Raw genomic sequence first — 27,595 nt, 5'->3', positions numbered from 1 at the left:
ATAGGAGAAGACTTGAAGAGCTCTTTGTAAGCTCAAAAGCTTGTCTCTCTCACCAACAGAAGCTGGTCCAATAAAATATATTACCTCACGCATCCTGTCTTTTTAATATCCTGGAACCAACATGGCTACAACAACACAGCACAGATCACAGCAGAGCCCCTGAGTAGGAACAACTATAATACGGAAAAGTAGGGTTTTATTCCAACTCCACAGGAAAACAATTTCTCACTGTAATTAGCCTAGAGAAAACTCACTTGCTTTCATTTAAAAAAAGTAAGTTTTTACCCTTCCTGGGGCTGGAGAAAAACTCGAAAACATGAATGAATGCTAAAGGATCTGAAATCAGAAGGCAAATAAAAAGAACACCAGACGTAGTCTCCTTAAAATCCTACGATTTTCTGGGGCCTGTCTCATGATTTTCAAACAATGGAAGTTGGCAATACTGTAAATCTTTAAAAAAATTATTAAAGCAACCCTAAAAATGAAGACAGGTATTAAAAAAAAAGTCATTCTCTTACCTTAATGCTGTTTAACCCTGATGGTCCCAAGAGTACTCCACAGATGATGTACCCAAACATGGTTGGCAATCCTATCATTGTGCACAACCAGCCACACGGCAAAGATAACATTCCTATGGTCACAATATCCTAGTGTATAAAATTGATTAATATATGAATATAAAAGTCATGAGGAAGTTGTGGTGAAATTAAGGGCTATTTCCAACCCTTAAAGTTTAGTGGCAATGTAAAAATAAATTTAGACAATATCTTCCATCTGCAGAGTTCAAAGAACGTTACAGATATGAATGAACTGAGCCTCAAAACTCTTATGTGGTAAGCATCACTACTGCCACTTACAGATTAAGAAACTGAGGAACAGAGTTGTGTTTTTGTAAATGTAATATACCTTGCCCGTTTTTGCAGCTGAGAGGATTAAAAAAGTAATTTTTTTAACCTGTAATTGATGTTTCTGTATATTAGACACACAGCTCTGGAAAGCTGCTCTCAGCACACAAGTCAGACAAAAAAATCTGACACAGATCAGACAGTGATATTATGCCAAAAGTTTTGGCTCTGAGGACTTTGAATCCTGCCATGTCTCTCTTGACCTTCCCAAATGAAGCTTCCATAAGAGAGAAATACAAGGAAATATTAAAGGAAGAGCTAAATCCATAATATTAAAAAGTATCAGCCAGAAGTAGCTCATATTCCCAAATGAAAAACAAACCAACTGTCGCAAAAAAATTCAAAATGAACAACAAGAATGCTAATGAACCACGTATATCAAAGCATTAATATCTGTAATACTAATGAGAGACCTTCCAAACTGGTGTATCCAAAATACAGAAACATCATTTACATATAAAACATTCTAATTTCTGGATTCATCAGTCTGGAATTAGTCCCTTACAGAAGAGAATGGCGGGGGTGCATGCAGCAAAGTCTTTCGATAACTGATCTCAAAACTGGCCAAAAATGTGGCAAAAACATGGCCAAAAATGTCTCAGTAGTTACATAAAGTGTTGGTCTGGTGAAAAAGTATAAACTACAGGTTTGCATCTCTAATTCTATCCAGATCTATCCCCTCTCACATCCCAAAAAGGAGGCGGCCCCAGGCTTTCATACTACAAGCTCAAAATCAGATAACCTTTGCATTTTTCTTTGCCCATTTCTTTCTTCTAATATTTTAGCTAGAGAAAAACAAAGGAAGTGTTATGTCTCCTACCGGAAAGTGAATAGACAGAACAGAGTTTCTTACTTCTTGCAAAAGATTCTGCACCACCACCACCACCGATTCATTGGAACTGCAAACTGATCTGAAGATTGAGGGTCCTGGAACAAGAGGATGCTCTATGACCCTTTTAGGCAATGGTTCACAGTCCTGATGAAGGGGAAATGACTCACTACGAGGGAGGAAACACAAGAAATGTGTGTTTGGGAGAGACAGGGCAAGACCAAGGATCCTTTACACCAAAACATCTGGTACATGTTGACTGGTGCTTCTGCTAGAAGCTCACATGATGAGAACAACTGATACAAGTTTTCCAGACTGGTGGTATCAGATTGCAGAATTTTTTTTATTTTAAACTACAGTCTTAGTATGTACAGTTCAAAGGGCTGAAAGAAGACGAGTGCTTTTGCCTTGTCTGAAGAAATTTGTTTTAAAAATGTTTAAAAGATTTGTTTTTTAAAAGTTAAGGGCTGATAATAGTGTTCTGAACATGTAAACTACATTCTTTTCCTTATCTTCAGGAAGATCAAGGTAAGTGCAACACTAAGTTTTTGATAAGGGAACAAGGGTGGAATTTGAGAACTTTTCCATCTACTAGATCAAGATAGACAATACTCTAAATAAATGTATAACAATTTACCTTTATGAAATGGCGATCAGCACGAGGGATGGTTGAATCCCTGGGCTTGGTAAGTATATACTGATTGTTTTGGGAATCAATAAGCATGCTAAGACCTAAGTCATCTTCCACTTTTCTTTTTGAAATATTTCTCTTGGAGTCTGCTTCATCTTCTTCCACCCTTAAAACTGCTTCAAAGTTGACACCTCTCACCTGGCAGAAAGCAAGCATTTCTCAGTAGAAAAGTAGATATTCAAGTCTCAGACTGATATTTTTTACACAATCTGCTTTTTATAACAAACATATAAACAAGTTCAAATACTGATTAGATATTGAGGGTTTGTTACTATAAAGATAACACAATTAGGAATTTAGGGAATGAAGACACTGATGGGGACAGGCATGAATGGCACTAGAGTGATGTCAGTGTTGGAAGGGAGGCAGTATGGCCTAGTGTATAATACACCAGACTGGAATTCAGGAGACAGGGTTCTATTCCTGGCTCTGCCATTGATCTGCTGAGTGACCTTGGGCAAGTAACTTCACCTCCCTATACCTCAGTTTCCCCGTATGTAAAATGGGTCTTTCCAAAGCGCTTTGAGATTTACAGATGAAAGGCGCTATATAAGCACTAGGTGTTACTAATTAACAATGAGTGTTGAAGACTCTGAACATCTAATGGGCCAATATGAACACTTCTGGAGTCTGTCTCCTAAAAGGAGTATTTATTGTATGTGGATTGCACATGACAAGTCCTGTTTGCCTGTTTTATGTGCGATTGCTATTATCTTGCATAGGAGGCTTAATAGAATTATTTTCCTTTCCTTTTTATAAGGACATAAAAATGGCCATACTGGGTCAGACCACAAGTCCATATAGCCCAGTATCCTGTCTTCCAACAGTGACCAATGCCAGATGCTCCAGAGGGAATGAACAGAACATTCATCAAGTAATCCATCCCCTGTCGCCCATTCCCAGCTTCTGGCAAACAGAGGCTAGGGATACCATCCCTATTGTGTTATCCTAGTTGGCTATATTTTTGATGAAAACTTATGTTTAGATTACTGATTCTCTGTTAATAGTGCTCTTTTCCTTACAAAAGTCTGGTTTGTAGCCCAGGTTTGGTATTAGTTACATGTTTTGCTTTGGTTCAAGAAAAATTACAAGAAAATACTGAATGCTTCTTGCTAAACTGAAGTGGGGACCTGAGAAGGCCTCTGACTGATACTTTATTCCTTCTCCCCCACCAGCAGAAGCAGAGGGAGGAAGAGAGAAAAGAAATATATTGGAGAAAAAGGAACCATTCAACCTCTTGCCAATTAGCAGGAAATGCAGCATGAAAGGGGTCTGCAGACACACCTGGCCTCCTTCCACACAGCCTGACACCATTAGGCTGTACCACTACTAGCAGGGGTAACAGAACACAGTGCTATTGCCAACTACTCCCTGGTCACTGGTGCTCCTGCTAACCATGACCCCCCCATCTACAAGGATGGGCCAGCTTAGAGTAGAAAAAACATAACAGCTAGTTGTTTCCCAGCAGGAGGCCACCACAAAAGGGGCCTAGAGAGGCCCCGGCTCCCTCCTAAAGGACAACTTCCTGTCCCCCGTAACACAACTCATGAACTGCACAGACCTTGCACCAGGTACTGCAAGCCAACAAAAACCTTTCCCACCAGAACTTCCAAGAGTAGAAGCCAAGGCCAAAGAGCTGCGACCTTATGTTCAGATAACAGGACTGACTGGAGAGGCTCTAAGGAAGGCTGATGGAGAAGGCATGGAGAAATGGATGTGTTCCTTACTCCAACACACTCACAAGGTTAACCTGGGGATTGTTTCTTTCCCCGAGTCTCCCACACCCACAGAGCCATTGCAATTAGTCCAAGATACTGAAAACAGATGAAGTCCATGGAAAAAAGCCACTGCAAATGCAACAGAGGTGTTTCATGCCCTTACCTTGTACACTATTCCTTTTTTCAGACTGTGAAACCTAATTTCAAGGGTTCTCCTTCTCCCATTATATTCTCAACAAAAAAGGAGGAAGAAAAAAAATCAGAAATAAAAATGGAGGCTAATTTTAACAGGGTGAGCCTGTATTTTGAGAGCCTAGACACTCCAAATATCATTGGGCTAGAGGACCCTGAACGGTTATGTCAACATCACGATGTGCAAGTCTGTTCCACAACCTAATAGTTAAAAGTGGCAATCATATTTAAGACTTCCAGACCATAAGAGACAAAACACACTAGTGATATGGGAGATGACAGAGTACCTGCTTCCTGGCAAGCAGTCATAATAGCTCTAAACAAACAATTTCTTCTGTGGGAATCAAGGGACAAGAAAGATATGTAATAAGGTCAAATATTTTAAAGTTGTCACTAAAATTACCACCACCATTTATTACATCTGACATAAAAGTAGCATCAATGCAATGCTTAGTTCGATCTAAAAATGAAAGTATATGAATTAAAAAGCAGAACGATTTCTACATCACTTACTGATTTGTTGTCATCAAAGGCATGTTCTTCTATTTCCTCTTCCAGCCTATCGGCCGCTTTCCTAACATCTTCAAGAATTTCATCTAGCATGGACAGGCTTTTATTTTGATGCTGCATGTTCTTAAGGGCTTCAACCTGATGTTTTTCTGCTGCTAAAAGTTCAACATATTCTGTTTCCTCCTGTTGGATTTTACAGCAAATACGAATGAAGTTTTTATTTGATCTTTGAACAGGACAACATTCCACCTTATTAACATTTATTTATACTATTTTTGAAACAAACCATTTTACAAGAATTAGAACTTCATAGCAAATTTTATGCAAATAATTCTACTGAGACTTCAGTTATTTTTCTACCTTTTATTTATTACTTGAGAAAACTCATCTTACAGGTGGATTCCTCTGTTCTTTTATAACATTTAAAAGCAGTTGGAAAGCTGAGGACCAGGAAGTATCACAGAGGGGACACCCTAATATATCTTCTAGAGAGTTTCTTAATTCCAAAGCCAAGTACAATTGAAAAATATATATTTTAGCAAGGAAATTAGAGCATAGTGAACTAAAAAGTATGACTTCACTAGCTATTACTAAGCAAACAAATATAATGGAAAATATGCTCAAAGTTTTATAAACCTCTATATAAAATCAGGATTTTTTTTTTTTAAAAGGCCACAATTGTGCAACCATAAACAGAAAAAACATGAACATGTCAAGTGAACTCAGAAAAGGGAAGGTGAGATTTATAAGCATGCTTTCCAACAACAGAAATTAGCAGGTAAGAAAATATTTCTTTTTCAAAGATGCATCCGCTAACCCTTACAAATGGGATGTAGATAATCAGAAAAAGTGTTTACACTGAGAAAAAGCATTCTAAATAGAGAACAAGATGAAACAAAAAGGTAAGCCTGTGTTTGGTTTGGCTGTGACCTAGAGATCGCTCTGGTAAATAAAGCTTCAGATACCAGAGATCTAATTCGTAGCACGTGGAAAAAGTAGAGATCAACAATCAAGTAGCTGTGTTGCATAAAATGGTTGAGGTTCCTGCTCACTCTGTATAAAAAGACACTGCTGCATTATATGTCCTGATGTCAGAAGGCAATTAAATGCCTGATTTCTTGTGCACCTTTCCAAGTCAATGTCTTATGCTTTTAGTCTGAAGTGTTTTGGTCCCTGCACTTCAGATGTAAGGAAGAACAAAGTGCTGACATCTGGTGATTCAGTACATTACAAATATACTGTTATGGCTTCACTATCAAATTTTAGCTGTTTCTCCTCCTCTGGAATTTCAGGTGCAGAAAGATTTCAGAGTAGCAGCCGTGTTAGTCTGTATTCGCAAAAAGAAAAGGAGTACTTGTGGCACCTTAGAGACTAACCAATTTATTTGAGCATAAGCTTTCGTGAGCTATAGCTCAAGTGAGCTGTAGCTCACGAAAGCTTATGCTCAAACAAATTGGTTAGTCCCTAAGGTGCCACAAGTACTTCTTTTCTAGGTGCAGAAAGGATAGCAGAACAATGGAAGGTGCAATATTATCTATTGACAATGTACCAGCTCAAATAGGCTACTGGTCAAGGTTACAACTACTAAGATTGCAACCTTTAACTAGTAAGTAGTTACTGAAGCAAGAGATTCATAGAATGCTCTGTCAACAGGGTGGAGTGATTTAAATCAAGGCTATTTAAATCATGATTTAAACCACCAACTGGAAAGCCTTGAATTAAATAATTGATTTTAAATCAACTTTTCTATTTGTACTTGTTCTTTTCTAAAGAAAGGTGCATTCTCATTGGCTGACAACCATTAAAACACCTTAATTTACAACTAGAGTCTTTGTACCAAATCTAGTGCATCTTTTTGCTACCTAGGAGGGTACGTTATAACTATATCTGTTTTATTTAAGCAATTACATAATAAGAATATGAAAATATTAAGCTAACTGTACATTTTAGTATGTTAGAAAATGGTGAATGATATATTGCTTATTAACTAATTAACTCTCTCATGATTTGTGTCAAGGTGCCTTAGGATCATAGAATATCAGGGTTGGAAGGGACCTCAGGAGGTCATCTAGTCCAACCCCCTGCTCAAAAGCAGGACCAATCCCCAATTAAATCATCCCAGCCAGGGCTTTGTCAAGCCTGACCTTAAAAACTTCTAAGGAAGGAGATTCCACCACCTCCTTAGGCAACGCATTCCAGTGTTTCACCACCCTCCTAGTGAAAAAGTTTTTCCTAATATCCAACCTAAATCTCCCCCACTGCAACTTGAGACCATTACTCCTTGTCCTGTCCTCTTCCACCACTGAGAATAGTCTAGAACCATCCTCTCTGGAACTACCTCTCAGGTAGCTGAAAGCAGCTATCAAATCCCCCCTCATTCTTCTCTTCTGCAGACTAAACAATCCCAGTTCCCTCAGCCTCTCCTCATAAGTCATGTGTTCCAGACCCCTAATCATTTTTGTTGCCCTTCGCTGGACTCTTTCCAATTTATCCACATCCTTCTTGTAGTGTGGGGCCCAAAACTGGACACAGTACTCCAGATGAGCCTCACCAATCTAAGGATGGTAACTGGAATTTAATTAAAAACACAAAACCGTATATCCAATTTATTTTTATTAAACAAAACAACTTTAAATGTTTTGGATAAATCTCTTATCACAACATGCATCACATTTACAACTAAATGATTTATTAAAACAGCAGGATTAACAATAGCCAGTGAATTAATATTTCAAGTCAGCCTTGGGAAAAATTTCAAATATGCCTAAGTGAAAATGACTGAAGCTTAAGTTCCTACTCACCTAAGTCTATTCAAAATGAGAGTCTCCTAAAATTACTTAGGCTGACCTATTGTTCCAGATTTATAAAGCTTGACTTCAAACGCTAGATGTTTTCCCCGATTCTTCATATAGAAAAGCAGCCTTTAACTCAATGTTTTTGATAAAGGCTCATGGAACCAGCATATTTATTTTAAAATTAATGTTTTAAAACATTTTAATAAGTTTAGGCCTTAACATATTTTGTATTAAGTTTTCTTTTTAAAAATAAACCTGTTTAAAATGAAATCTGAATTTATTATAATTTAAATAAAATTAAAAAAAAATCTGATTTTTTCCAAAAGAATTGTTGATTTTAAATCCACTCTCTCGGTCAGAGCACAAAACATTACCATGAGTTTCTTTGGAATAGGGAAGAGAATGAAGGTGGTAGAGAGAAACATTTTTAAAAGACTGAGATGCATTAACTTAGTGAGAGCATGTAAGAATTTGGAAAATAGAATGTGATGCCAGGCTTCTGCTTTTGTTTGGATCCAAAACACTAGTAACAGCCACTATCTGGACCTTAATGGATCTAACACCAACACCAAGCATAAAAAATTGTATTGCATGTAGCAGAAGACATGAGCAGTTTTCTTTTATAAATGACATTGTTCTCCCTTTACACAGAGAACAAGTCCATCCCATTTAGTGACAAATCATTAATAGCTTCTTTGATGTTAATGTTGTGACAACAATCTGTTCAGAACAACCCTGTCACTTCAGATTACCCCTTTAAAAAACTCTTTCCAGTCACAGACTCCAGGTTGTGACGAAAACCCTGGCCTTGGTGTACAGATTTGTTTATTGTCATGTTTAGAATTGCCAGAACCCACAGTCTCACTGGCACGATGAAAATTACCCTTTGCCAGACAGATCTTTGACAATGTTCCTAGAATAAGTGGTGTTGGGGGAAAAATTAACAGCAAATGTGGCCAGGCCAAATGTCAATAGCTTTAGCTTTTCTATCTAGTCCCCTGGTAAAGACTATTTGCACTTTCATACTTTTCTGGGAGGCTGTATGCTTCCCAACCCTTTATAGCTCTCTGCTAGAAAGCACTGTTTGAAGGGTAAAAACGTCTCCCAGCAGCTCTGGATCTGATGCACAGACAGACACTCTCCTTGTACTGTGAGAGAAATATAGGATGCCTTTAGAATCCTGGTGGTTTTTCCTTACAAGAGGAGCAATTCATGCCAGCTCCTCCCCTAGGTCAGGACTGTGACAGGTTCGGCCACAGAGACCCCCTTGGGACTGTCACCTGATGCATTGAGACTACCGCTGAGCCCTTTTTCCCTGCCAGCTTTGGTCTTCAGAATCCTGCCTTGTTGAGCCAGACACACTAGCCTGCTGCAAACACAGACTCAGGTCTGAACCATGTCCCCCAAAGCTGCAAACTTAACTGAGAATGTCTTAGCAAGTGTTCCTGTCTCTAGCACCCAGACACCCAGCTCCCAATGGGATCCAAACCCCAGATAAATCCGTTTTAAACTGTATAAAGCTTACACAGGGTTAACTCAAATTGTCCGCCCTCTATAACACTGATAGAGAGCTATGCACAGCTGTTTGCTCCCCCAGATATTAGTCACTAACTCTGGTTCAATAATAAGCAAAAGTGATTTTATTAAATATAAAAGTAGGATTTAAGTGGTTCCAAGTAATAACACACAGAACAAAGTAAGTTACCAAACAAAATAAAACAAAACCACGCAAGTCTTAGCCTAATACATTAAGAAACTGATTACAGATAAAATCTCACCCTCAGAGATGTTCCAGTAAGCTTCTTTCACAGACTGGACTCCTTCCTAATCTGGGCCCAATCCTTTTTCCTGGTACAGTTCTTATTTGCTCCAGCTCAGGTGGTAACTAGGGGATTTCTCATGACTCGAATCCCCTTTGTTCTGTTCCACCCCCTTTTATAGCTTTGGCACAAGGTGGGAATCCTTTGTGTCTCTGTGCGTTCCCTCCCCTCCTTATAAATGGAAAAGCACCAGGTTAAAGATGGAGTCCAGTAACAGGTGACATGGTCACATGTCCTGTGAGCCCCGGCTCCTTTCCTCCAGGACTGGCCTGCATGTGTGCAGTGGAGGCTTGCAAGTAAACAGAGCCATTTACCACCAATTATCCTTCTTGATGGGAGCCATCAAGATTCCAAGCCACCATTAATGGCCCACACTTTGCATAGTTACAATTGGAGTTCAGAGTAACACTTTATATTTCTAGCTTCCGATACATTCATACGAACAGGATGAACACGCTCAGTACATGATGAGCTTTGTAATGATTCTTTACAAGAGACCTTTTGCATAAAGCATATTCCATTTACATTATATTTACACTCAAGCATATTTCTATAAACATATGGAGTGCAACATCACAAGGACAAACTGTAGAAAAAACAAGTTAGAGATCAACTGTGGTAAAGTAAATAAGGCTATAAACTGAAAACAGATTAGCTACATCTGAACAGTAACACAAAAGATCTCTGATCACTTGAAGGACAGTTGGAGGCAGAACTTCTGTAATATTTATCCAGAGAGTCCTTTACTATTCCACCCTTGCCAGAGCTTTGCAAATGCCCCAATCCTGCAATGGAGTAGAAGGAGCCATCTGCAAGGAATGGCAGGTGGGTCCATGAAAACAGGGCTGGCCCACACCATTTTGGCACCTGAGGCGGGGAGCTCAAATGATGCCCCCATGACTTGACTTGCTTGGGCCAAAACTTTGAAACGTCTCAATTCTGCCTTCTTCCTGTTCTACTCCTCTCATGGTACTGCTCTGCTACCTACCCCAATAAAGGAGAACAACTTAAAATGCCTTGTTCAAAAATTAAGTAACATTTAACTTTTAAACGCCTGAACAGTAAATGTAACTTTTCTTGTCTGCATACTAAACACTGGCATTTTTATCTGTTTGAATAATCAAAGTGGTCCTTTCCATGCCTTCTTGCTTGCAAAGATTTGAACTGCTTCCTGAAGGTCCCCAGTCTGGGCCAGCTCATGATCTATGGAGATGGTTGCAGGCCAACCAGCCTCTCCTGTGTCATTATGGAGCATAGATGTGTTTTGATTAACTTCAGCTTGGAGAAGCTGCATTCTCCACTGGCAATTGTTACAAGAAATGTTAGAAGTATGCGCAGAGCGACAAAAGCATTTGGAAAGAGGGTGGTCATCTTCTTTGTGCACATATATTCCAGAAAAGCCTTTGGAGTTGATCCTGCTGAAATGTATCTTGAAAGGGCTTTCAGTTCATCACCTAAATCACTCGCATCAATATCGCGCATGTCATCATGTGTCAACGCTGTCTCTAGTGCCTTGCTGGTGTAGGTCTTCTTCAGGTATAGCGAGGAGTTTTGGAATATCATACAACACCCCAAATACACTACTGTGTTCCTTGAGCTGCATGAAATGTTGTGCCTTACAGTCAGTTGGAGAATCTAGCACCTGGTTAAAGAATTCAACTTTGAATTGTTGTTTGGAGTCTCTTATGGGATTATCTCGTGCCGCGTAATCAAAATGCCTCCTTCTTCAGTTACTCTTATATTCTTGAATGGGTAGGAAAATAGCTTCAGTGTGAAGTTCCTCTGCCAACTTCTGTGCCCTCTTCAGAAAGTTTTGAAATCCCTCTTTTGACCGGTAAGACCGTACGTATGACTTCGCTTTGCCCAGTTGTTCCGTTGCTCCAGATATATCAAGGTCAACACCTTGGATTCTCTTGCTTACAACATTTATTTCAAACAGTATGTCATGCCACAATACTAAGCTACACAGAAATCTGAAGTTATATATGTTTCTGGTGATTCTATTTCCCTTTGCCACTGTTCTCCCACAAACAGTTCCTGTCATTGCCATTATGGAGGATAATGCTAATTATGGCATCATCTATCTTCCCAATTTGGTGTTTGATAGGCTTTATCGCCTCCACTTGACTTTCCTGTCGTGTGGCACTCAGTGGTTTCAGTGTCAGAGAGGATGTTCCCAGATGTTTCTTCAAAATTTGCCATCGACGAGTTGATGCAGAGAAAAATACATAGACGCTTTGAATTACATTAAAAAATTCAGCAGCCTCACTGGAAGCTGATGCTGCATCACTGACCACCAAGTTCAAAGAATGAGAACTGCATGGGACAAAAAAGCTCGACTGTTAAACTCTCGGATCCGTGTCTGCACTCCTCTGTTCTTTCCTCTAATGTGGCACCATTATCGTAGCCCTGACCTCTCATGTCAGCTATCGCAATTCCCATACCTTCCAGCTTTTTAAGAAGCACATTTGTCATACCAGCTCCTGTAGTATCATCAATGTTAATAAATTCTAGGAAATGCTCTCTGACAGTCACCATTGCAGGGACATTTTCACTAGGTTCTGTTGTTGTTACAGAACACACCCATTAAAGTCATTTGTTCCGTATGGCTGATGTGAGGTGTGCAGTCCAGAATAAAGTAATATCTTGCTGACTTCAGATCTGCCACAATCTTCTGTTTGACTTTTGTTGCCAGTAACTGTATGAGCTCATTTTGAATTGTTTTTCCAAGGTAGTGGTGTGTGTACATTTCTTGGGTAGGGACTCTTTTTAGATGCTCCTGGTGTACACCATCAAACTCAGCCATCAGCTCCACAATTGTAAGGAAGTGTCCATTGTTTGGCACATACAGCTGATCTGAAGTGCCACGCAGTGCTAGGTTTTGGGTAGCAAGCATTCTCACAATGGCAATGAGCCTTTTCAGAACATTTTGCCAGTAAAGAGACTCTGATGCAATCTTCTCTTGATGCTGATCATCTATGGTAGCCTTTAACCTTAGTCTCATCTCAAGCTCTTTCCACCTATGGAATGCTCTCTGGTGATTTGCTGCCTTCTCATGGCATGTCAGATTTCTAGCCAGATTTTTCCAGTCCTTTGTTCCTGTAGAACCCAATGTGGCTGGAACATTAGACTGGAAGAGTCTGCAACAAAAACAGTAGGCAGCATTTTGAGTTTTTGAGTACATAAGCCATGGCCTCTCCACTTTGTCACCATTGGGGATTTCACGCCAGTAATGTGTTGGATGGAAACTTCTATTTTCATTGTCTTTGGGGAACATGAAGTTTTTCACTTGCTGTGGTCCATGCAGTACAAGGAAGTCCCCCAGGCTACTGCTCAAGTGGGTCCACAGTCCTGAATCATCTAGACTTAAGGAACTAAACTCAGCAGCAGCTGTTTCTTGTGCCTCCACCACACTCTTCTCTGATCTACATGCAAATTCCTGAAGAAAAGTGGTTACATCCATTTGAGATGGAGATATGGATGCTGCAGTAGCTGCCAGGTCACCTGCACTCTGACTAACTGGAAGATCAGGCATTTCCTCACCACCCACTGGGGCCGGAAGGCTCACCATAAACATTTGTGTCTATGTATCTCAGGAGAGCTCCTTCCTGCTTAGATAGAAAAACTTCCTTTGCTTTCTTTCTTTTTCTGAATGCTGCTCCAGAGTGATGTATTCTTCTTTCACTCATGACTGCTGTTCTGTGCCAGCTATAGTGGCTCTCACTCAGTTGAAGGGGACAAATAAGCAGGCTGGTAGCAGGGCCTGAGTAAGGGAAGATATCAGCGACTTAAGGGCCTAACTGGCTCCTACTACTTCAGTTGGCTGCCTGTTCTCCTCAGGTGAGTTCAGGGAAGCAGCAGGAAACAGGAAGCTCCCTGAGAAGCTGGTGTTAATCAGTCCAGGCACCAGGGGTGCTAGAGAGGTACATAAGAGGCTCCTCCTCCTCTCTCTCCCTGCAGCTCCTGCTGCTTTCTGTTATTCTCTCACCTTTTCTCCTTCCTCCAGCACAGCACTCCACCATCTCTGTGCATCTAGAGCAGAGAGAATACATATGCACCAGCAGTAGACAATTTTCTACACTCTGGGTTCTAGTGGTGCCCCCGAACAGTCTGGCACCTGAGGTGGCTGCCTCAGGTCACCTCATAGTAAGGCCAGCCCTGCATGAAAAGCAAGTGCTGCTTCAAAGCTGCTGCTCTGACCAGACCTAGTCAAAAGCATAGGACAGTACACACTGCACGGTGCCTCACATTGGCTAGAATGAGACACCAGACCACAAAATGGCAGAATCTGCACCAGTATTATCTGCACTTGAAAAATTTACACCACCTACTAGCCACAGGACTGAACACCTAGAGATAGATATGCAAAATGAGGATGTAAGGTCTGAGGCATTTTTCTGAAGTCATATTAGGAGAGGAGCAGCCATAAGCCAAGAAGCACAAAGTCACATCCTCACATTCCTTCCAAATTAGAACGATAAAATCATAGAATATTAGGGTTAGAAGAGACCTCAGGAGATCTAGTCCAATGCCCTGCTCAAAGCAGGACTAACACTCACTAAATCATCCCAGCCAGGGCTTTGTCAAGCTGGGCCTTAAAAACCTCTAAGGATGGAGATTCCACCACCTCCCTAGGTAACCCATTCCAGTGCTTCACCACCCTCCTAGTGAAACAGTGTTTCCAAATATCCAACCTAGACCTCCCCCACTGTAACTTGAGACCATTGCTCCTTGTTCTGTCATCTGCCACCACTGAGAACAGCTGAGCTCCATCCTCTTTGGAACCTCCCTTCAGGTAGTTGAAGGCTGCTATCAAATCATAGAATCATAGAATATCAGGATTGGAAGGGACCTCAGGAGGTCATCTAGTCCAACCCCCTGCTCAAAGCAGGACCAATCCCCAATTAAATCATCCCAGCCAGGGCTTTGTCAAGCCTGACCTTAAAAACTTCTAAGGAAGGAGATTCCACCACCTCCCTAGGTAACGCATTCCAGTGTTTCACCACCCTCCTAGTGAAAAAGTTTTTCCTAATATCCAACCTAAATCTCCCCCACTGCAACTTGAGACCATTACTCCTTGTCCTGTCCTCTTCCACCACTGAGAATAGTCTAGAACCATCCTCTCTGGAACTACCTCTCAGGTAGTTGAAAGCAGCTATCAAATCCCCCCTCATTCTTCTCTTCTGCAGACTAAACAATCCCAGTTCCCTCAGCCTCTCCTCATAAATCATGTGTTCCAGACCCCTAATCATTTTTGTTGCCCTTCGCTGGACTCTCTCCAATTTGTCCACATCCCTTCTGTAGTGGGGGACCAAAACTGGACACAATACTCCAGGTGTGGCCTCACCAGTGCCAAATAGAGAAGAATAATCACTTCCCTTAATCTGCTGGCAATGCTCCTACTAATACAGCCCAATATACCGTTGGCCTTCTTGGCAATGAGGGCACACTGCTGACTCTCATCCAGCTTCTCGTACACTGTAATCCCCAGGTCCTTTTCTGCAGAACTGCTGCTTAGCCAGTTGGTCCCCAACCTGTAGCGGTGCATGGGATTCTTTCTTCCTAAATGCAGGACTCTGCATTTGTCCTTGTTGAACCTCATCAGATTTCTTTTGGCCAATCCTCCAATTTGTCTAGATCACTCTGGACCCTATCCCTACCCTCCAGTGTATCTACCTCCCCCCCAAGCTTGGTGTCATCTACGAACTTGCGGAAGGTGCAATTAATCCCATCATCCAGATCATTGATAAAGATGTTGAACAAAACTGGCCCCAGGACCGACCCCTGGGGCATTCTGCTTGATACCAGCTGCCAACTAGACATTGAGCCATTGAGCACTACCCATTGAGCCTGACAATCTAGCCAGCTTTCTATCCACCTTATAGTCCATTCATCCAATCCATAATTCCTAACTTGCTGGCAAGAATACTGTGGGAGACCGTATCAAAAGCTTTGCTAAAGTCAAGATATCTCTCATCCACCGCTTCCCCATATCCACAGAGCCAGTCATCTCATCATAGAAGGCAATCAGGTTAGTCAGGCATGATTTGCCCTTGGTGAATCCATGTTGACTATTCCTGATCACCTTCCTCTCCTCCAAGTGCTTCAAAATGGATTCCTTGAGGACCTGCTCCACGATTCTGGTGGGGACTGAAGTGAGGCTGACCAGTCTGTAGCTTCCTGGATTCTCTTTCTTCCCTTTTTTTAAAATATGGGCACTATTTTTGCCTTTTTCCAATTGTCCAGGACCTCCGCCAAACGCCATGAATTTTCAAAGATAATGGCTGATGTGATTGCAGAGCCACTTGCCAACTCCCTCAGCACCCTTGGATGCATTAGATCTGGACCCATTGAGTTGTGCACGTCCAGCTTCTCTAAATAGCCCTTAACCTGTTCTTTCACCACTGAGGGCTGCTCACCTCCTCCCCATCCTGTGTTGCCCAGTGCAGCAGACTGGGAGCTGACCTTGTCTGGGAAGACTGAGGCAAAAAAAGCATTGAGTACTTCAGCTTTTTCCACATCATCTGTCACTATGTTGCCTCCCGCATTCAGTAAGGGTCCCACACTTTCCCTGACCTTTTCCTTGTTGCTAACATGCCTGTAGAAACGCTTCTTGTTACCCTTCACATGCCTTGCTAGCTGCAACTCCAATTGTGCCTTGGCCTTCCTGATTACACCCATGCATGCTCTAGCAATATTTTTATACTCCTCCCTAGTCAGCTGTGCTAATTTCCACTTCTTTTTGAGTTTAAGCTCAACGAACATTTCACCGTTAAGCCAAGCTGGTCGCCTGCCATATTTGCTATTCTTTCTGCACTTCTGGATGGTTTGTTCCTGTGCCCTCAAGAAGGCTTCTTTAAAATACAGCCAGCTCTCCTGGACTCCTTGCCCCCTCATATTAGCTTCCCAGGGTATCCTGCCCATCAGTTCCCAAAGGGAGTCTAAGTCTGCTTTTCTGAAGTCCAGGGTCCATATTGTGCTAATCTCCTTTCTTCCTTTTGTGAGGATCCTGAACTCAACAAATTTCATGGTCACTGCTGCCTAGGTTGTCACCCACTTCTACTTCCCCTAACAATTCTTCCCTGTTTGTAAGCAGCAGGTCAAGAGGAACACTGCCTCTAGTCGGTTGCTCCAGGACTTGTACCAGGAAGTTGTCCCCAACACTCTCCAAATACTTCCTGGATTATCAAAACAATGTAATATTGGGCTGTTAAGAAGGACCCCTCCTAATAGTACCAACCATCATCAGATAAGCAAGGAATCTCTTAAAATGTTTAAAGAAAACTTTGTTTGATAGCATTCTAATCTGGCAAAGAATCACTTAACAACAGTGGTGGGTGTGAAATCTCTACTTCTTTATTGTTTTGCTTTTATGGTCCCCACTTCTCTATTGTTTATCTGTATGGTTTCTGTCTGGTTCTTTGATTGTTTCTGTCTGTTGCATAATTAATTTTACAAGATTTAAATAAACTGAAGTGGTGGGGTATGATTGGGTAAAGAATTATTTCACAATATGTTAGGATTGGTCAAAGAATTCTTTTGTAATATCTTAGTAAACTGATTTGTTAAGGTATAGCTAAGCAGGACTCAAGTTTCACTACATAAACAGGCTGAAGAAAGAGACCAGCTTGGAAGGAAAAAGAAAGGAAAAGGGAAGGAGGAGGAAAGACCTAAAAGAAGAAGATCTCACCCCACCCCTCCACCAAGAGGCAGCCTAAAATCAGAGCTGCTAAGAATCCTTTGCACAACCACTTTGACATGCAGCAACCAGAACTGAGATGAGATGGACCTTGCCGGGCCAACAGGGAAAGTCTGCCTACATGATCAGGATTGGTGAGCATAGCACTTTATGCTTAGCATGTGTATTTTGCTTGGTAATTGTTAATAAATAGATTATAAGGCTATTACTGCGTAAGGCTCTTTCACTGGTAAAAAGATCCTGCAAACCCATAGACAGGGCCATTCCAAGCTATTCTGGGGCCCTACACAGCTCCCCCGAACGGGGGAGGAGAAGGAGAAGACCTCTGGGGGGAAGTGGGGAGAGACGGACTGGCCCCAGGCCTCCGCTGGGGGAGGGGGCGGGGCTGGCTTGGGGGGCAGGGGGGGAACCGCCCCCCAGCACTCAGCAGCAGTGCAGCAGGGGCTGGGTTGCTGTACTTCCTGCCGCCAGTGAGTGTGGGCCCAGCCCTGCTGCAGTCCTCAGGGGCGGGGCTGGGGCACGGGCAGAGCAGGGGCAGGAAGAGGTGGGGCTAAGGCGGAGCAGGGGCAGGGGCCATGGGAAGAGGCATGGCAGGGGCTGGAGCAGCATGCAGCTGCACAGGGCACCAGAAAATTTGGTGCCCCAAATTTCCTGGTGACCTACGCAGCTGCGTACGGGTAGGGACGGCTCTGCCCACAGAAGAGTATGCCCTGAGCCCTAGGAAGTAGGTAAGGGTGTGTGCCTTTTGCCTAGAGCCCTACGAACTGAGAAAGGGTAGGGGTGCCTAAATCAACTGGGGTACTCCTTGAGCCTTAGGAACTGGGTAAAGGTGAGTGCCCTAGAGTGTGTGCGTAACAAGAATGGGACCCATAGGTGCCAACTTTTCCTGGCACCAGTGGGTGCTCAACCCCTCCCACCCCGACGCCACTCCCACCCCGCCCCCATTCCAACCCCTTCCCCAAAGTCCCCACCCCCTCTCTGACCCTATTGGACTCCTTCCCCAAATACCCGCCCTGGCCCTGCCTCTTCCCCAAGCATGCCGCATTCCCCCTCCTCCCCCCCAGTGCTTTCGCAGTGACAAGCGCTGGGAGCTAGGGGGAGAAGAGGAGCCATGGCGCACTCAGGGGAGGAGGTAGAGGCGGAGCGGAGACAGAGGTGAGCTGGGTCGCGGGGGGCAGGGAGCTGCCAGTGGGCGCAGAGCACCCACCAATTTTTCCCCATGGGTGCTCCAGCCCCGGAGCACCCACGGACTTGGAACCTATGATGGGACCCATCAGCAAGATTTAAGGGCAATCCCCTGCTGAGAACCCACCCTCTGCTGTTAGGGAAAGGGGAGAGTGGTAGAATTACTATTAGTATATGTCCCTGGACCCTGCTTGGCAGCTTTATCTTTTGTATCAGCATCTGGCTAGTAGGTGCCTGGTAAAACTGAAGTTACTGAAAGATAGAAGGACCTTTCAGTCACTTCTCTGTCCTCCATAGTTTTCTGCTGTAAGAAAGAGTCAAAGGCAGAAGAATGGAAGACATAAGAAGCCTCCAGTACTGCACCCTGTCCCAGCCTTCTCTTTTGGCTCGCCTCTGTGAATAACAAACTTTTTTTCAATTAACAACAATATGAAACTGACATGACACTCAGGAGCTAGAAGCTATATGCTTCAGCCTACTAAGAGTAAGAGGTGAAGACAGTAGGCCACAGACACCCAGAAGTTTGGCTTTTGCAGCTAACATCCCACTGGGAAAGTGAAAAAGTGCTTTCTAGAACAAATCAATATTAACCAAGGAATTCACACATTTAATACAAATAAACTAGAACAAAACCGGAATAATGTGCAAACAAGTAACCTTAAACCTACCTCATGTAAACTTTGCTCTCTTTTCAACCACCATTTTCCAGAGTCATCTCTCATTATTCTGCTTTATAAAAGATTGTTAAATCACCATACTAATATTTTACAAATATAAGAAAAGGGAGGGTTTAAAATAATCTACTTGTCCCAAGTGAGTAGTAAGCTTGACATGACACACAAGGGGAACACCTTCCACTTCAGCAGAATCTAAGCTTTCTTAAAAACAAAAAAAACACGCTTCTAGATTTGATAGTTCTAAAGAATCTTCAAAATGTGACTAAAATGTAATATAATGCAGTGATTTATTCCCAAGCCTGCAGACAGATCTCTCCAGTACCTCTTTAGCTACTAGTACCTTTGCCAAGCAGCAGGAGAGTGAAATGTGTAAGATTCTTATTAGCTTCACAGTTGCTATTTAAAACTAGATCCGAAGGGAAAACTGATGTTTTAGTTTGTTGACAGTTCCAAATAACTTTAAAAAAATCTTTTAGAGTCAGACGAAAGGTGTCATTTTAACTGAGCTTTTTAAAAAAAAAAAAAAAAAATTTTTAGGGTTTTTTGTAATTAAACTTGAGACAATTTCTAGATAAAAAGTCATTTTGAATCAAAAAATAAAAAGTTTAATTTTTAAAATGTCAGAGAAACATTTTGATTTTTCATTTTTTTAAAAAACTAGAACAGTTCACGAAATGGTTTGGTTGATGTGAATGTGCATTTTTTCACCTAAAGATGTTTTGTACAGCAGTGAAATTGTCAAAAATCATGTTAATTTCATAACGATTACCACAGCTTCAGAAAGCTATATGCTGCAGAGGCCATCTCCTGCACTTCCATTAAGCACTGGCATAGAGACATGCTAAGGGCTTGGTTGGAGAACACTGTGTTCAAGGTACTCTCTGCCAAACTTTCCATACCCCTCATTCTTCGTGTTTAGAGAACAGACTCTCTATGAGTGTCTCAGCTTGCATCCTACCCTGTGTTCACATCACCCCTTGCACCTCCTTCTTGGATACCTCAGTCTCTTGCATCATCTATGCCAGTGGTCCTCAACCTTTTTGGGCTCAGGGCCTATTTATAAATGTTTATTGCCTGTTGTGAGCCATCAAATAGTCTGGGGATAGAGGCCCTGGGGCAGAGCCATAACTAGGCATTTTAGCGCCCAGGGCAAGCAAGCATATTTGCACCTCCTACTAGAGGTGATGATAGGGGATGGGGGGCGGGTACACGGGGTCATGTGCTCACCCCACCCCCAGGTTTTTTGGTTGTGACCCCCCGCAACCCAGTCAGGCTGGGTGGCCCGCTAAGGTGAGTCGGGGATGGAGGTTGTGATGCAGGCAAACCAGCTTAGATTAAAGGCAATAGGCAGTTCACCTGTCTGTGAACCTCAGAGGAACGTCAAGAGGTATTGTAACGTGCAAAGCAACTCACTCATAACATCTGTAAAAATATTGTAAAATTTGATCTGTTAATTTTGGCAATATCCTGTTGCTTATTTGTTATTAAGCATGCCCTATAGTGAATAACCCTAGATCATAAGAAATACTAATGTTATTGTATCCACTTGGCTATGAACCTATTGGTTGCTAAGGTTATTGTATCCACTTGTTCGACTAGAACAAAGCCACACTGTGTTTACATGGCACAGGTAAACTTAGTGTAGGTGTAAACTTACACTAAGTTTACCTGTGATTGTTGTCTGTATACTTAATTAATCCTGGAGCAATATTGTGTGTTAGTGATTAGTTGTGAATTCATTTGATGCGTAAAACTGCATGAAAGCTAAATGTTTTTGGCTATCACATTGTTCCCGTTTATCTATATCCATTTGTCTAAAGTTGCTCAGCAAGGAGGAACATTGTTGAGCACACAACACCTATGCTTTGAAGTCAAAGGGAAATCTAGGGACACATGCTGTGCTAAAAACACTTCACAGGCTATATTCTACTATAAATACTGGATGCTGGGAATGATCCTGACATCTTTGATCTTTTTGGATGCTGTCTGGTAGCTTTCTAGATACAGACAGAGTTCCGCAAATCCGCTTTGGAAAAACCCTGAGAGAATTTGTGAAAAGACCCTATGAGACTGGCAGATTGCTACATCACTGCTTTTATTTTGAACCTAAAACCCCTAATTCACCTGAAATGTATTTTATTTGCTTTAAACTTGCTATGACTCTCATTGCTTTTTCCCAACTAATAAATCTTTAGTTTTAGTTTATTAAAGGATTGGCTACGGCAGAGGTCGGCAACCTATGGCATGCGTGCCAAAGGTGGCACGCGAGCCAATTTTTAATGGCACACTGCTGTCTGCCAGGGACAGCAGCTTACAATTAAAAATCCTGCCCGCCCCCTCCCACCACTCTCTCCTTACAGGGAAGGCAAGCTCCCGCCCTCAGCGTGCTGGGTTCTTGCCCCTCCTCCCCCCTGCGGCCAATCAGCTGACGGCCCTTGCTATGGAGGGGAGAGGGAAAAGCAGAGCCGCGGTGCTCTCTGCTCCGGGACGTTGGGGAAAAGGGTGGAATTGGTATATCCCCTCCAGCCCCCAGCCTTGAGCCGCTCAGGGCAGGGGGCTGGGAGCACCCCCACCACCCCAGCCCTCTGCCCTGACCCCTGCACCCCCACACACCCTAGCCCCGTGCCCTGACCCCTGCACCCCACACATCCCCACCCTGAGCACCATATGGGAGCTCCTGCACACACACACACGCACACCCCCAGCCCTCTGCCCTGATCCCTGCACACCCCAGCCCCGTGCCCTGATCCCTGCACCCCGCCCCCCAAACCCAGCCCTGACTCCGGCACCCCCCACACATACCCAGCCCCCCATCCTGACTCCTGCCCCCCCACAGCCCGTGCCCTGACTCTTGCACCCCCACATCCCTACCCCCACCCTGAACATCAAACAGGAGCTCCTGCACGCACACACACACACACACACAATCCCACCTGCACCCCTCGCACCAAATGGGAGCTGCCCAGGTAAGTGCTCTACACCCAAACCTCGTGCCCCAACCATGAGCCCCCTCCCTCATTCTAGCTCCTGGCCAGACCCTGCATCCCAATCCCCAGCCTGCTCCTTCACCCCCAGCCCTGTTCTCAGTGCACTCCCACCCTCAGCTCAGTGCAGAGAGAGGAAGAGAATGGGCCAGAACCAGGGAGAAAGTAGGTACCTACTCTGTATGGACAGGGCCAGGACCCCAGACCGGCAGCGGGCTGAGCGGGACCGGCAGCTGGGACCCTGGATGGCAGGAGCCGGCGGACGGAACCCCAGACTGGCAGCGAGCTGACTTGCTCAGGGGTCCTGGCCACCGGCCCCACTCAGCCTGCTGCAGGCCCTGGGTTCTGGCTGCCGGCCCCTTGCCAGCCAGGGTCCCAGCCACAGGCCCCGCTCAGCCCGCTGCCGGCCTAGGTGAACAGAAACCCAGGCCAGCAGTGAACTTAGCGTGCCAGCGGTGTAAGATCAGCATTTTAATTTAATTTTAAAGGAAGCTTCTTAAACATTTTGAAAACCTTGTTTACATACAATAGTTTAGTTATAGAATATACAGACTTATAGACAGAGACCTTCTAAAAAGCGTTAAAATTTAGTATTGGCACGCAAAACCTTAAATTAAAGTGAATAAATGAAGACTCGGCACACCACTTCTAAAAGGCTTCCGACCCCCGGGCTGCAGCATTGCCTTTGGTGAGATCTAGAGCATATTCTAACCTGGGGAAAGTGACTGGCCTTTTGGGGCTGGAAGTAACCAAATGTGGCTCCACAGTAAAACTAATATAGTGATCCTGGAGGACTATACCACCAATCTGGGGTGTCCGCCCTGATTTCTGACAGTCAGACCTGAGTTTGGCACTCTTAGCAGTGAGCCACTCCAGACACCAACACAGAGGTGATGCTCCCTTTCCAAGCCTTGGCCCCACCGAGCCCCACCACACACCCTGGATGGCTGCCCCGCTCTGGTTGCAGTCCTGCCCTAGAGTGGTTTCAGTCGGATCCTGTTGAGTTCTGCCTGACACACCCCACAGTACTGGCTCCTGCAGCTCCTGTGCTGTGGGGCTGACTGGACTTGGCTCTTTGCTCTGGGTATTGCAACCTCCAGGGTTGCAGCACTGCTCAGGTTTGGCCCTGCCACCCTCAACTGGACCAAAATTTGTGAGAGTGAAGTTGTGACCTGGCTCACAGGGTTGTTTTCCTTGCCCCCTCTCCAACCATTATTGTAGAAAATATAATCAGAAATGTTCTGATGTTTACAAGATAGGAGGGAAGAAAATGGGAGTGAGTTGTCGTGGAAGGGAGCAGACGAGAGGAAGAGTATCTAGTTCACAAGAGAATTAGATAAATTCACGGAAACTAGGTCAATCAATGGTGGGCAAACTACAGCCCAGGGGCCACATGCAGCCCTTCAGAAGTTTTAACCTGGCCCTTGAGCTCTAGCCGGGGAGCGGGATTCGGGGCTTGCCCCGCTCCATGAGTGCCGTGGCCAGGAACTGCGGCCAATGGGAGCTGCAGGGGCGGTGCCTGCGAACAGGGCAGCGTGCAGAGCCACCTGGCCCTGCCTCCGCATAGCAGCTGGAAGAGGGATATGCTGCTGCTTTTGGGAGCTGCTTGAGGTAAGTGCCCCCCTCCCGCACCCTGACCCCTTGCCCCAACCCTGATCCTCCTCCCATCCTCCGAACCCCCCTGCTCCAGCCCGGAACCCCCTCCTGCACCCTGAACTCATTTCTGGCCCCACCTCAGAGCCTGCACCCCCAGCCAGAGCCCTCATCCCGTCCTGCACTCCAACCCCCAATTTCATGAGCATTCATGGCCCGCCATATAATTTCCATACCCAGATGTGGCCCTCAGGCCAAAAAAAGTTTGCCCACCCTAGCCTCTATTTGCCAGAAGCTGGGAATGAGCGACAGAGAATGGATCACTTTATGATTACCTGTTTTGTTCATTCCCTCTGAGACACCTGGCATTGCCCACTGTTGGAAGACAGGATACTGGGCTAGATGGACCTTTGGTCTGACCCAGTATGGCCGTTCTTATGTGGTTGAAGTGCCATTCATTCAAATTTGCCTACCCAGGCTCCGATCATCATGACAGCTGGGCCAAAGCTGAATGGTGCTGAGACCCCAGAGGTTGCAGTGCCTGGAGCAAGGAGGTGAGCCCAGCCAGCACTGTGGGACTGGAACCGCTTTGAAACATTCTGGTGACTCAATTTTGGGTTCTGACCTATGGGCTGAGAAACCCTGATCTATGCCCCTGTTCTGCCTCCAGGTCTCCAGCACTTACATCCCCTGCAAGGATTGCCCAGTCACATAAGCCATGTCCTCCTCACACTCTTCCCCTCTTCTCCGCCTTCCACAACAACTCACTTCCATTTCCTTCCCTCCTATCTTGTAAACATCAGAACATTTCTGATTAGATGGAGAGGGGGCAAGGAAAACAAGAGGATTACAGTGAATGTGCCCAAGGAAGCACGGCATGTAACTCCACTATAATGGCACTTTCTCTGGATGGGAGACTGTGACAGGGTCAGTGGGGTATAAGCTGACCTGTAGGACTGCTGAGCCCTCCAAACTCACCAACCTGGGCTGGCTGCCTCTCACACAGTGATGCTGATGTCAAGCTACAACCCTCTGACTGATTCTGCATTCACACCGCCGTCCACAGGCAGAGACGCACCCAACTGAGTTACATAAATGATCTCCCTGCCACTTATGAACCATCAATAAAGGATCCAGCCAATTCCCCCAGGTCTCCAGCACTGCACCCCAGAAATACACCATCTTGCACTGCTCAAGGTTCTCTTGAGCAATGCAAACCCATTAATAAGTTTGCCACTTCCTCATAGAAAAGTGGACATGCACCAGCCTTTGTAATCTGAGCTGAGATTCCCCTAGCATTTCAACCAAAAACACACTGTTTTAGGTAAATTATAAAACAGATGTATTAAGTACAGAGAGATAGATTTTAAGTGATCATCAGTAACAGGCATAGAGAGCAAACTTGGTTACTTAAACAAAAATAAACTCTCAGTCTAAATTCTAAGTTAAAGAAACTAAGCAAGATTTGAATCAAGCAGTGTCTCACCCTGACAGCTGGTACAAGCAACTGACAGTTCCTCAATACCCAGACTGAGCCCTTTTCCAGACTGGGACCAAATTTCACAGTTCAAAAAGTCTTTTCCTTCCAGAAGATTTTCCAGGTGTTGAGATGGGGGCCGGGGCGGGGGGGCAGAGGCCCAGTGATGATGTCACTGTCTTTTTACACCTTCTTCTAGCTGCTAGAAAGATCCTTGCAGTGGCATTGGGGTCAGTCAGTTCCCATTGGTCAAGCAGTCTCCATTGTGTACGTGCCTTCTGTAAGGAGCCTCTGGGATAGTCGCAAAAAGAAAAGGAGTACTTGTGGCACCTTAGAGACTAACCAAATTATTTGAGCATGAGCTTTCGTGAGCTACAGCTCACTTCATCGGATGCATGCCGTGGAAACTGCAGCAGACTTTATTTATACACAGAGAATATGAAACAATACCTCCTCCCACCCCACTGTCCTGCTGGTAATAGCTTATCTAAAGTGATCATCAGGTGGGCCATTTCCAGCACAAATCCAGGTTCTCTCACCCTCCACCCCCCCACACAGCAGGAGAGTGAATTTGTGTGGGGGGGTGGAGGGTGAGAGAACCTGGATTTGTGCTGGAAATGGCCCACCTGATGATCACTTTAGATAAGCTATTACCAGCAGGACAGTGGGGTGGGAGGAGGTATTGTTTCATATTCTCTGTGTATAAATAAAGTCTGCTGCAGTTTCCACGGCATGCATCCGATGAAGTGAGCTGTAGCTCACGAAAGCTCATGCTCAAATAAATTGGTTAGTCTCTAAGGTGCCACAAGTACTCCTTTTCTTTTTGCGAATACAGACTAACACGGCTGTTACTCTGAAATCTGGGATAGTCGATTGTTTTCTTAATGGGCCATCAACGTCCATCTGGCCAGTGATGGGTGCTCCTTTGTCCTTACTGAAAGTTTCATTGTCAGTCTCCCCCAACCTCACAACATATTTCAATAGCACATATTGCAATACTTCATAATTCCACAAACACTGATAGTACATACAACCCAACAGGTTATTAATGTTCAATAGATTAAGACTTTTAAAATGATACCTCGCCAGGCATGCATTTGAACCAAACATATCCTAATCATATCACAGTAGTGAATATGGGGTTCCAGGGTGCTACTTTGAGGTAGAGTGTCACAGAGACCTGCTTTGGCTCCCCAGAGAGCAGCCCTGCTCCGACAAACTTTTCCCACAATCTGAGTAAGTTTCCGAGACCTGAAGAAGAGCTCTGTATAAGCGTGAAAGCTTGTCTCTCACCAATAGAAGTTGGTCCAATAAAAGATATTACCTCACCCACCTTGTCTCTCTAAATTTTGCCAGGTCTGTTGGACTGGGGCTCTCTTTGGTAAACCTTAAGAGATCAAGGTGAGGCTGGAGAGCCACAATAGTCAGTGAAACACTCATGCTTCACTATCACACTTCTGTGCTTTAAAGTGATTATTTTATAAAGAAGGCAATCTCAGTTGCCTTGTCTTGACACAAAGAAGTGCAGTTACGACACAGAATGCTATATTACTGCCAAAGTATATGAATAGTCTCACCTCTCATATTCCTTTGCCTTCTAAAGTAATGCTCGGGTTGGGAGTTACAGGGGTTCTCAGACTGTTTTTTATAACTAATTATTAACCTTCTCTAAATTTCAATAATGAATATTTTTAACTCCCTGTAACTACTACATTACTTCTAACTTATCTGAGAACAGATTTACTGCTAGCTTTGCTCAAAATTCCATCTTTACACTAGGAATAAGTGTTGAAAGTTTGGTATAGATCCATATTTTTCATACAAAACAAAAGAATTTAAACCTCTTTTTAATCATTAGAAATCCCTATGAAACCTTCACCATATTACCCTCCATAATGCATTAGTAAAATTGGAAAGTACTACCTTTATTGCAGCTTCTCTCAAGGCCTCCAATCGCTGTCTACTACTTTCTTTCATGTTTACAACATCTTTGTAGTCACCTTGAAGGGCTCTTTGGAGTCCATGGATTGCTTGAAAGACTGAATTTTCACTTTCATTCAGCTCCTTCTGGAAAATTTCAAATGTGTGCACCTGAAAAAGTTTCTCTTCATCTGACAGCCCCAAGTCCTTCTCCACTGATCTTATTGCATTTTTTAGTTTGTTGAGAACCACATTCTTTTGACGAAGGAGCCCAGATAGCTTTCTGCAGTTTTCTAAGACCCATTGTTTTCTCTGTGTGACAGCAGCACCTTTCCCACGATGCAGCTTTATTGCATGCTTTACTACATCTTCATGCTCCGCAGTGTTCAATAACTGGCAGCAAAGCAGTGAAATCAATATCCATAGAGAATTTAATTCAGTTGCCTTCATTGTATTACTGTATACAACCAGGAACAGTCCAAAGCCTTCTATAACATGCTTTTTGCATTTCGAATATACATGTTGTGCTGAAAGATAATACACATTAGCTGTCAAACATGGTTCAGTATTGGGCCACTGGATCAAATCCAATTTAAAAAA

At 43.7% G+C, this 27,595-nt stretch overlaps 1 protein-coding gene across 3 annotated transcripts in view; it reads right to left on the bottom strand.

Moving 5' to 3' along the window:
• The window catches only part of TMCO3 (transmembrane and coiled-coil domains 3), a 71,946-nt gene that overhangs the window by 34,162 nt on the left and 10,189 nt on the right, over positions 1 to 27,595 (bottom strand). For all 3 annotated transcript variants that reach the window (XM_073350459.1, XM_073350468.1, XM_073350477.1), the window contains exons 2-5: positions 26,999 to 27,522; positions 4,849 to 5,028; positions 2,372 to 2,563; positions 519 to 647 (exon numbers count right to left, since the gene is read on the bottom strand). In XM_073350459.1, the coding sequence (XP_073206560.1) occupies positions 519 to 647; positions 2,372 to 2,563; positions 4,849 to 5,028; positions 26,999 to 27,445 (948 nt within the window). In that variant the 5' untranslated portion in view covers positions 27,446 to 27,522. The remainder of the gene's footprint in view (positions 1 to 518; positions 648 to 2,371; positions 2,564 to 4,848; positions 5,029 to 26,998; positions 27,523 to 27,595) is intronic.

The sequence above is a fragment of the Lepidochelys kempii genome, chromosome 1 (assembly GCF_965140265.1).
Source record: "Lepidochelys kempii isolate rLepKem1 chromosome 1, rLepKem1.hap2, whole genome shotgun sequence".
Taxonomy (NCBI): domain Eukaryota; kingdom Metazoa; phylum Chordata; order Testudines; family Cheloniidae; genus Lepidochelys; species Lepidochelys kempii.
Note: the sequence above shows the minus strand (reverse complement) of the source record. Positions and strands in the feature narration are given on the sequence as shown.